The 12,040-nt window shown below is 38.7% G+C and overlaps 1 protein-coding gene across 1 annotated transcript in view; it reads right to left on the bottom strand.

Moving 5' to 3' along the window:
* Positions 1-11,928, bottom strand: part of CFAP58 (cilia and flagella associated protein 58) — a 58,896-nt gene extending 46,968 nt beyond the window's left edge. The window contains exons 1-5 of the mRNA XM_009277851.2: positions 11,920-11,928; positions 9,840-10,121; positions 4,609-4,757; positions 2,612-2,768; positions 326-520 (exon numbers count right to left, since the gene is read on the bottom strand). Coding sequence (XP_009276126.2) covers positions 326-520; positions 2,612-2,768; positions 4,609-4,757; positions 9,840-10,121; positions 11,920-11,928 — 792 coding nt within the window. The remainder of the gene's footprint in view (positions 1-325; positions 521-2,611; positions 2,769-4,608; positions 4,758-9,839; positions 10,122-11,919) is intronic.
* Positions 11,929-12,040: the final 112 nt, after the last annotated feature.

Raw genomic sequence — 12,040 nt, 5'->3', positions numbered from 1 at the left:
TGGCAGTCTCCTGTTACTATCGTTAGATCATCCATGCTCTTCACAGACTTTGTCTCATTTGCTCTGATCTTTTCAAGATGGTATCTAACAATATCATTGCGATCCACTACTGATTTCTGTCAGGAAATCTATCTGGAATCTGTCAGCAAGCTTTACATATTTATTTATTAGTAAAGTAATATTTATATAAAAATAAGTATTTATTAAAATTTATTGACTTAAAATAATCTCCCCCACTCTCCCTTCAGGAAAATCCATTTTCTTCTTATTTTGACATCTGACCCTAATCTTAGACCTGATGAATACAGTGTGCCATGTACCCTACCTTCTGATCTTTGAGATGCTGTTCCATTTTCAGTTGTTCCTCTTTGCTCTTCTGTATAAGGTGCTGTAAATTCTTGATCTCAGCTTGCTTGTTATCCATTTCAGCTAGAAGATTTTTCAGCTCCTTCTCCATTTTTTCCTTCTTTCGAGCCTCTCTTGATGCTTCATTCTGATGCAGCTGGATTTCTTGCTGAAGCTGTAATAATAGAGAGGACAAAAGTTTAAGTTCTGCTGCCTTTTATTCAGGAAAACAAGGCCTCTCACCTCTTCTTCTACTATGCTTGATTTTGAAAACAACAGCTTCTATACTACTGTACCCACTACTACATGGAATATGCCAGATCTTCTCAGAAGTAAGTATGTTCTGTAGCGACTGAACAAAAAATCCTGCACGAGGGAACCTATTTAATGATGACAAAAATTTGTTAAGCACCAGTCAGTTCACCCACACAGAAGGGTCTGATACAGTTCAGACATAAAAGCATTCCCCTGGAGATACAGTGGCACAAATGTATTTTCAGCTGTATGTTACTTACTTGTAAAGTGCTACTTTCTGAACGCAGTGTTAAAATTAATTTGGGCTTGATGTTGTATTGCAAGGATTTTTATTTTGATTTTTCTATCTCACCAGCAGAAACACTTATTACACTGATAGTAAAGGAAAGAGGGAGATGTCAGACCAGTGTTCATTTTCACAACTGCTATCAATCTTTCTGCTCTCAAAGTTCCTCTGCGGGAACTTTGAAAGAGGAGCTTTCTCTCATATTTAATAGACTGTCTTGTGACTTCTGCTCTCTCCCTCCCCAAAAATGTGATGGAGCAGAATCAGCAGAGAGGAGACACAGGGGGGTGATCCACATGGAAATATTCAGTTCAGCCAGGGACCAGCAATTGAAAGATGTTCTTCGCTTAAAGATTCCTCTCCCTCTAAGCTCACAGATGAAAAGTTGCCAGAACTGACTAGGTCTTCAACAGGATCTTCAAAAAGACATTGTCATTTAAGCAGTCTGAAGTGGAGAATCATTTCATACTGGGAAAATGGGAGGTGGTTACAAATGCTGTAACAATCCCATAAATTTAAGGTCTGATGACGTGAGTATCAGAAGATTAAGGCTGGCAAGATTCAATGAGTTTTGACGGGAGTTTCAATCCTCTCTCTTTTCTCCCATGCCCACAATGCTGTCAGAAAAGCAGATATGTATTCTCTTGTAATACATTCCTAACCATCTGCTTTAGAAACAGAAACTAGTTCTGTGCATGAAACCTAGGCCGATCATTACTTTCCTATTTGTGATTAATAAAAAAATGTAAGCTAAATGCTGCTTCCATCTCTTCTGTGTTCTTTGTTTTTGTGTTCTTTTCTACTTTTCCTTTCTCCTGTTGTCTTGCTTCAGCCCCTATTTATATTCTGCTTTAAATTCCTTTATTCCTCATTATTATGTTTTTATATTTTGATGTATCAGAGTTCTGTATCCTACCTTCCATCCTTTTCTACTTTCTCCCCATTCAGTAGGTATCCTATTGATCCTCAGTTCTCTCTATCTCTAGCTGCTATAAACATTTAAAGGAAGCTATATATATTGATCAGTAAAGAAGAACTGTCTACTCAGATGGTCAGAAAAACAGAGAACCTAACTTAAAGAGGAGACAAAAAAAGTAAAGCTGAGATGGAATATGACTTCTCTCTACAGACACTGGTGAGGTGAAAAATTATGTAAGCTGAAAAACAGTAGGCAGGAATCAGTGTGAAGAAGAAAGTAGGAGGTCTCTAACCATTAGAAAAGTGAGGTTCTGGAAAAGCTTCCCATAAGCAGTAGGGGAGAAAACAGCCTAATTAGTTTTTAAGTCAGAATTTAATACATTCTTAAAAATGATGGTATGGCATCATATGGCAACCACTGCCAACAGCAAGGGACCTAGGATCTCCATTCCAGGTCTATGTTCTAAGTGGTTCTTTGGAGGCATAAGGATTTACAGCGCAGAAAAAGAAACACATCTCCAGTACGAAAGATAACTATGATTCAGGCAAAGGAACCTTGGCCTCATTCAGGGTATTGGGAAGCTATGGAAGCAGCTGGTACATGACAATACACTTTGCAAAGGACATAGCCTAGAAGCAGAGAAAAATATAAAAATCATTCACAACAGACTCCTTTCTGAGCACTCCTGAAAATGTTTGAGATGTGAAAGAACAGGTAGTAGCATACTAGTCAATGGAGATCAATTGCAAGAGTGGAGAATGGTTCAGGACAAAGCCTAAAGTCACCACCTGGTGATCTGTACAGACCTGCGTAACGGATTGATCTGCCTCGTTTTTTGCCCTCTCTGTATCCTGCTGCAGCTCTGTGGCTTGAGTTAGACTTTGACGTAACTTCACAACCTCTGACAAGAGTTGGTCTCGCTCCTTTGTTATCTCTTCTTTAAGTTTTAGCAAATCCCGGATACTGGAAGCAAGGAAATAATAGTCAAACAGTGTAACAGGCCCTTTCTGTTCTTCCTCCTATGCCAGAGCAAGATCTTTTGTGAGAAACAGGATTTAAAAGTAATTTGTTTTATTTTAAACGCCTCTTGGATTAAGGCTCTGCTGGTCAATTGAATTATATGCTCTATCTACTGTGATCGTAGTCCCCATCAACATAGGCAGCTTTAAAAGCTAACCTAGTCCAATAAATCACTCTTTCTTGTTATATCACATCCTCATGGCTCTGAAGAAACCTTAAGTTTCCCAAAAAGGTAACAGGGAACAAAATTCCTTCTTCTCTGCCCATTGAAAAATTACTCAGGGACCAGAAATGTTACGTTGTTGCAACTAGTCTCTCTCCAGCTTACCTGACTGGGAACCTAACTGGGTTATGTCTAACAGTCATCTAATGTAACAACAAAACAGATTCCCTGTTTGGACACATTTACAATCTGAGAGAAAGTCCAAGCAGTGCGGGTTCAAGCCCAACCTTAAAAACCAGCCTTATAGTTCTAAAAGACTAAAGGTTTTTCATCCCTATAGGGCTGAAAACCTGCAAAGGAGTTGTCTAGTCCCATGGCCTTGTTACTGGACAGAGTATTTAAGCATGGAACTGGATGGCAATACACAGGGAAATCTAAGAAGAAATTGTAAGCAGGCAGGTCTCAGCAGCCTGGGCAGCAGCTGGAAACGGCAGGAGTGAGGTCTTGGCAAAGTAACGGCTCCTGGCTCTTGCAGGAAAATGCAAAAAGCAGCCACAGAGAGCTGCCTTTAGGGAGAGTTATACTAGGGGAAGTCTTAATGACCAAGCTTTTAGATCCAAGGAAACCTGTTACACAGGTCCAGAACATTTCAGGGCCAAAAGGTGAAGGAGTGGATTTCGCATGCATCCAGGTGGTTTATGTGCCGGCACATTCCTTGGAGGGGAAATATTTGAGCACACTAAAGGACTTGCTCACAGACACAAGTCTTCTTTATGCAGCCTGGATAGACAGTGCATAGGGAGATAAGCTTCCCCCATACATATCCTGAATGCATAACATAAATAAATACCTTACCCAGTGTGAAAATTTCAAGCCAGAACCAGCTGGACCAACCATCAGCAATCTTGATAGAAAGTGCACACGTCATAAGGTCAATATACTTAATCTCATCTTTGAGTTTACACTTAATCTTACAGCACAAGCACAGTCTGAGGACCTGATACTACAAACACTAGCTTTTGGAGGGCTTTTGAACAGCTCCTGAGGATCAGTATTATTTGCACACTGTAGCAGCTAGAGGCTCCACCTGAGGCTAGGTCCCTCTATGCTAGGGGCTGCATAAGTGTTCAGTAAAAAAAAAACCATAGTCATGAAAATGTGTAAACATAAAATACAAACAAGAATACAGACAGTGATAATGCCTTATAACAAAGCTGGGAACAGAAGAGAAATCAAGTCTCCTGCTTCCTTGACTTATCTACTTGACCCCGCTGCCATCATATGTAAAAATGTTGACAGGATCCTATTCTCAAAGACAGAGTATGCTGAAATGCTAGTCAGATAAAACAATATGACAGATAGTGAGAAAGCGCATAATATTGATTTTTATTTGATCTCTCAGCTTAATCCAATGCTGAATGAACTCACTCAGAGCCTGATTCTGTACTTGCTCACTGCATAAACACATAGACCAATAAATGTACAGTCATGAGAAAAGTAAAAGGCAGAAGAGACCTCTCTCTCTGCTCTCCAGTGTTTTTTTAGTGTCTAAATGGCTAAACAAGGTGTAGAATGATAGAAAATCAGACCAAGCTTTCCCCCTCCTTGGGGAAAACTTACTTGTACTCCTGTCCCAGGGACAGTCCAGATCCTTGATCCACTAAGTTAGTAAGGCGCGCAATTTCCTCTTGCAGTGAATTAATCATTTCCTTCGCTTTCTGTTCCTTTTCATAGGCTGTATCCACCATTTTCCAGGCCTTTTCAATCTCCTAGGAACAAAATAGAAAACAATTACATAAATTAAATTGGGTTGAAAATTAACAACAAATTAAAAATTAATTGCCTTGCATTTTGATTAAGTAAGAAAATAGATTTTCATGCCTTTTCATGCTTAGATTCACAACAGTTTTCTTTACCAGTTGTCTTTTCTTTTGGACAAGGGTATAGCAAACATTTTGAGCCATTCAGGATATGTCAATTTACACCACAAAAGCTCTAATACATTTTCTTTAACACATAGATCTGAACCTTATCAAATCTCACTCTATGAGGTTTTGGTCGTGTGAGTCCCACTAATATCTAAAAATTTACTGAAAATTCTGTGCCCACAAAGCTACCATCTACTTAAATAGTTCACTTATGTCTGTAAAAATCTTATTAGCGGTTATGACAATGAACATCCAATTTGATTTGGATGAGAAAAAGACATTACTCTGGGCTTTTCTCCCTCTCTGTTCATTTTCATCTGTGAGGACCTAGTGTATTTTGATTTTAACTATATATTTAGACAAGCCACAATTCTTATGCCAAATTTCAGCACATGGAATTACTTGAATGACAGACTCCTGTGCCTCTCACAAGCCCAGGATTTGATAGCCACAAACAGGATAGGGGAGGAGGGTTCACTTGATTTTTTTACTTCCTCTGCATGACTCTCCCTTGAATCAGATCCTTAAGAATCACACAGCAGGCTTATTCCTTGACAGGTTCAAACCAAGCTCCTACCAGTTCTGGAATCCTGTGCTAAAAAAATGCATAGATTCAGAAAGTGACTGGACTGGAAGAGAAGTTCCCGAAGACTCAGTAAATAATGAAGACACTACTTTTGACACTAGAAGTCCCTGAGCTGAAAATCACAGCATGATGTCCTTTCTCTCATGTTCTTTTCTCAGCTGGCTGCTGGTGGAGTTCTGGACTTGATAGACTTGTACAGATTTAGACTCCAAGTGTGGCTGTGCAACTCTACATTAGCTCTAGAGTCTCACCAAGCAAAGCCAGACAAAAGCATCATTACATCAGGCCATAATATCCCTGTCAACTCCTACTTGCATCATATGAAAATGGGGCAGGGAAAAAAAAATTGAAAAACACTCCACAATGAAAAGTATCAAATAATTTAATTTATATCAAATTGTTTACAGCAGTTCTTTATTGGAATTAACATCTCTGGTTCTAAAAAAAACCTATTTAACACTAAATTCAAAATGATGACACCTATATTACGGTATATTGTTACTATATTTATTGAACTCTTTTAAATCAAATAAATAATACTTAGCTGTTTACTGCCTAAACTAAAAATTCAAGCTATCAAACTAGCAGAAGTAACAGGCTACCAGAATTTGCTGAAAAGCTAACACAAAATATAACATCTGTAGCCTCTTCAAACTGGAGAGGGAATATATTTTCATTTTATTTATTCAACTAGTTTAGCATATCCAAATTTGAGAAACCATCTGGAGCTTAAAGATCAGGAATGTTTGCTCTTCTTTTTTTTTCCCAGCCTATTAATAAAGAATTTAACAGTGGGCTTTACTTCTTCAGAAATTCTGAAGGAGATTATAGTCAATTAAATTCACTACCTACAAACAGTATTTTCATTACTTAACAAATTACTTAATTCAAAATTTAGTTTTAATTTCACTTATGTATCAAGCATATTTAAACAGTTTTAAATATTAATGTCAATTGTTACATTTTATGAATTTTGAGTTCTAAATTCCATTCAAATGCAGCAATGATCACACATAAAGTATTAAGTATCATCTAGTAAATAATAAATTTTTCATTCATTATTATCTTACATAAAAATGTTCACTTATGAAATTTAAATAAATGCATGCTAGGCTGAAATAATGGTATGGAGACATAGTGTATCATCTTGACTGGCAGAAAAGCATAAAATATAGCTGTAAATAAACATGTTTCAGATTTGCCAACCAATAAGAGGCAACCAACCTTTCTCTAGAAAAACGCAAATGGAAAATAAGATTAAAGCTGATTACTTAAATCAAAGCTTCCTGCTGGCTGATTAGACTGTGATTAAAATTGGTGAATTAAATCATTGCAACTGGAGTTTCGGGGGATAGAACTGGTGAATAAAATCAATATGCCCTCTGAGAGGTCTTACCGGCTTCAGTGAGTATTTTGTTCTGGTCAGTATTCGTAAAAGTGATCCCCTGAAGTCAGTGAGGCCATTCAGATAAGCAGTGATTTCAGGTCACCCTAAGCTGTGCTTTTTGAATTTTATCTTGCTTTCAATGTGTAAAAACAATTTTATTGAATTTGTATTGATAAAACCAATTTTCATCAATAAGGTTAGCAGGCACAGATGACGGCCCCATTAATAAGCAAAATCTAAATAAGAATTTCCTACAGACTTCAGCATCAGCAAAACTGGGCTTCATTGTAGTTGTTTCTTGGTTGTGTCTTTTACTTTGAATAGCAGATCAACAGATTACTTCCTTTAAATTCAAAAGTAAAGAGGAGGAAATTTTTGATGGTCGAAGCCTTCATTGAAAAAATATTCACATTATTACTCAGTGGAGAGGGGAACTGAAATAATACAGAGTATGTCAGCATCACTGGGTGACAGCAGTACATGGTTAGGTAGGTAACATGCATTGCAGTCTGTTGTATAATTAAAGATGGAAGTACACTGGATATTTGCAGTTAGAATCATTCAAAAATTTTTGGAGAAGTACTGGAACTCTGGAAATTGTGAAGCAGAATTCATAAAGTGTGACTGCCTTACTTTATTTTCATTAAATACCCCAAAAGACCACATCAGTTTCACTGCTCAGAAAATGAGAATTACTGAAAAGCTTTCTTAGTATATTGGATTGATACTCCGGGAAATTGAAAACCTGGTAAATCCAAGCAGGGCAGTACAAGCTCCTATAAATTCCCCTTCTAGGGTTGTTCCAGTGCTGCCTTGTGGATCAGTATCCTGATCAGTATACAAGAGAATTGTATTCCCTTGGTGTTCAGCCTGGCACTTTGCTCCTTTGGTATGACTGTAAACAGCAGACTATTATGTCCGGTTTATTAAAACTACAAAACAGAGCACTGAACAACCATCAGAGACTTAACAGCTATTGATTATTATTGACCTGGGTCCTACCAGCCACTGATCTGTGTAGTTAACCCCTGCCCCTAAACAAATCCTACTGATTACAACAAGGCTTCACATGGGGAAAAATTTTGCTTCTGCAACTTTTATTTGTATGTGAAACAATGACCTAGAAGAGGAAGGCTGTACACCTGTTACCCTGATGACCCATCAAGTCACCAAGATTTAGGGCCTTAATTTGAAGCAACTATACCATTTTTACAGGAACAGCCCCACCAGGATTCTCCTGTCTTTTGTAAATAATGAAACAGTGGAACAGATTGTTTGTTTAATTTAGCGCTGAAGAATATAATCTTTGCTATTTTAGCACTTGAACTTTCCTCAACACTTGCCTTGGGCACTTGCGAAACACATTTTTTGAATGTTAGTAAAATTGTAGTGAAATAGTACAGCTGCAATGGAACTTCCCTTTAGAAAGGAGAACATGAAATATGAAGGGTATACCAAACAAAACCCCAAAACATGACATGAAAATTTTAAACAATACCCAAATAATTCCTGAACATTTAAGGGAAAGACTAAGTCTCATAACCAAACTGAAAAACTATCAGTGCTGTTTACTTGGTCCACAGGACACCACTAGAATTGAAGTGTCACATGTTGTGCATTGCATGTCATTTTTAATAGGATCATATTGTCAAGCAGCTTTTTCACTACAAAGTGAAAGTTCTCTTAGCTGGTTCAATAGTAGGTGGTATTGTTAAACCATACCTTGCCCGAGCTTCCAATTAGCTGCTGAAATTGGAAAGGCTCTTATTTTTCCTACTCTTCCGTTCCTCAGTTTTATGACATTACTAAGACAATGTCTTCTCAGCTTGGGAATGTCTTGAAGGATTGCCTCTGCTGCTGTTCACACTCAGAGTATTGCCATGTGATAGCAGAAAGAAAATGATAAGGATCATTGCGGTTCCTGACACCTATCTACCAGGTTTTGATTAGCAGCAGTGAAAATCAACAAGATTTTCTACACAGTTTTCCCCCTCCTTGAGGATGCTTTGAGCAGTACCATGGGCTTGCAGGCTGCAGCCATAGGATGACAGCACAGCTATTTATATTTACTCTGAGTGTATTTTCTTCCTAATTCTAAGGGCAAGAAACTTCATTTCAAAGAACTTCTATTTCTACAGTGCTCATAGATCACTCTGGATTGTTACACTGAATTTATTTTACTGGAACAAAACACTTTATTGTAAGGCATGGAGGTTTCTCAACTAAATGCTAAATTAAAGCCTGTCTAGGTTCCACAGCCTAAGCTTTTAAAACATCAGAAGGAAAAAAGTTCAAAATACAGTCTTCTGATCATTTGGCAGCTTTAGGTTTCTGGTAGTCAAACCTCACTGTAAGGCTAAAAACATTGACTGTTTTTAGCTAGTCAAGCACTTTGATTTGACAGAGTTCAAATCAATAATAAGAAAGAACACATCAGAGTAAATTGGTAAAATCACATTGAGATGCTATATAGGATTTCTTTTCAAAAACACTGTGAAACATTTATTTACATGAGTTGATGACACTTCCCTGGTCTACAATCCATATTTCAGCAAGTAAGTAGATTTTTTATGTTCTGGCAATAGTTAAGATCCAAGCAGCACTTCAAAAATATTAATGAATCCAGTCTCAAAAACTGTATATTAAGTTGGAAATGTGCTATTTTACAGAGGGAAAGCTTAAACAAAAACTATTAGTGAGTACTTGAAATCTGATGGAGTTGGTTTAGTGCAAATAAACACAGAATTTGACTGGGACTAGTAAAAATAGGCTAAACAAACAAAGCGATTGGTAGCAAAGCAGAGGTTAAAGAACTGGAGATGCCGCCTCTGTAGTTAGTCCTCCAGCTAGTTCTCTACAAAAAATAAAGTGTTCTTGTAGATGCTTTTCTTATTACCATGTTTTTCATTAACAATTTGCAGATCATATTTAATTCTATTCAAAACTTTACCGTCTTCATTGATGATATAGTTCCCCGATCATCTTTAGAGAGCTTTGTGAGCGCAGCTACTTTAGATGAATTCACCACAAGCTCAGTATTCAGCTCCCTGCATTTCTCCATGAGGCGCTTTTCATTTTCATGAGACTTCTTCATAACAGCATGGAGCTTCTCATATTCTATTCGGAATTTTTCCAGAGTTTTTTCTCCCTGAAGTAGATTGATGACTTCTTGGAAGTCTTTTTCCAGTGCTTCAAATGCACTTTCTTTTAGATATGGTTTGCCAGACTTTTCCTGAATGAAATGAGATATATAATCAACAAACTGGAGGAATTCAACATCTCACTTATGACCCCAGAATATTAAAAAGCAATATACTGAGTGTGTAACAGCTACTAAGAAATCATGACAAAATTTTCTGAAATAACAGTTCTCTTGCTAGCATATGATATGCACGTTGCAGGCTATTTTTCAAACAGATCTCCCCCGATTTTACTGAAATAACTTGTGCTTTAACAGTCAGAGTTCCTGTAATTGAGTACCACAACTACTTTAAAGATAGGTCTATAAAATATCATCACTGTGATAGTGTTTAAATAATACATCAACTATTCAGGAAGCCCAGTATTTCAGCCTCAATTCTTCCCCAGTTCTCTACACTCTAAAGTCTGATTAGTTTATGCTTTCTATGCAGACAGTGCTAGCAAATCACTTGCAGATAAGCATATCTGAAAGCTCCAGTAATGCCAATGCAAGCCAATCCTTCCTCTGCAGGAAATGCTACTGTTTAACCTTTCACAGGGGACATTAGCTCAGTTCTGACGCCAGATTTTGCCAGCTTGGTTGCTGGACACCAAATTCCACCAATATTTTTCAAAACAGCTTAAAATAAGCCTCCATTATAGCCTTCAACAGAACACAATCATACCAAGTGGAGGCAGTATGGCCACTTCTTGGGTGTTAGCTTGATCTGCTAAGCAGCAAGATAAATCAGCCCGCGGGATGCTGCATGCTGTCACAGATACATTGCTTCCATTACTCAAGCTTGCTCAAAACTGACTGGAACGTCTCTACGCTGCGATCTGAAGTCCAGGTATGTCCTTATAATCGCACCTCAGAGGTGGACTCACTTGGATAGGAAAACAGCTCTCCTGTTAGTGCCGGCCATGGATGTATGGAGACCTCGCCTCACAGAGGAGAGGCAATGAGATGCACAGCTCCCACAACCTTAAAAATCTGCCCTCGTATCTCCCCCCCAAACTAATGGATTGCTACTTCAAAAATGGTTCAGGCCCCTACTCACCATTTGAACACAAAGAGTTTAAAGGCGAGAATTTTCAAAATTCTAAAAAAAAAAATTCTGAGAGCGAAACGACACGTTTCATTTGTTACATTGGTTTTTTTGTGGGGGAGTACATAAGTTCACACTACCGGGAAAACCTGAAATTAAAAGGGTAAAAATGTCTACCCTTACAACATGAAAGAAAGGCCAGGCCACGCGACGCATCGAGGCAGAGGCACTGGCTCCAAATCCCCCCTCCTTGCCAAGGCTCTGATTTGAGGGTTTTTTTCTGTGTCAGAAACTTCAATGGGAAAACAGCAAAGGCAACTTGAATATTAAAACCCACGCTCCTGTTGGCGTGGAAGGGCGGTCTGCGCGGCATGGCTGAAGTTTGGTGCGTAACACCTTCAAACCTGCTCTGGCACTCACGGCAACGCATTTGGGTTTGTTCTTATTTCATCCTCCTCTCCAACGTCAAACCTTCAGTTTTGATCTCGTTTACGTTTGTGATCATAAATAGAGTTAAAAGAAGAGCAGTAACAGCATACGGGAGTGGGGGGGGAATCACACCCACGATCTTAAAAGTAGCAGGTGTTCCTAAAATTTAATTGTTATTACTGCCTATGTACAAATAGCCTAATTGCTCCTACCTTCAACACAGGATCTAATTGAGCTCTGCTCACAAAAGTAACTCGACACATAAATATGGTATATAGATTATATAGATGATGTCGTTGGGCTTATTCTGAGGTACGGCGTTCGTCTTGTCCAAAAAAAAGGTGGGGAATGTAGGGTGAGGAGGGGGCTCACCTCAGCCATGCTGCCGGCGGGCTGGGGGCGGGAGGGGTCGGTGCCGGTGCCGGTGCCGGTGCCGGTGCCGGTGCCGGTGCCGGTGCCGGTGCCGGTGCCGGTGCCGGTGCCGGTGCCGGTG

Source organism: Aptenodytes forsteri, unplaced genomic scaffold (assembly GCF_000699145.1).
Source record: "Aptenodytes forsteri isolate BGI_AS27 unplaced genomic scaffold, ASM69914v1 Scaffold15, whole genome shotgun sequence".
Classification (NCBI taxonomy): domain Eukaryota; kingdom Metazoa; phylum Chordata; class Aves; order Sphenisciformes; family Spheniscidae; genus Aptenodytes; species Aptenodytes forsteri.
The sequence above is the reverse complement of the archived record's forward strand: the minus strand, read 5'-3'. Positions and strand labels throughout refer to the sequence as shown.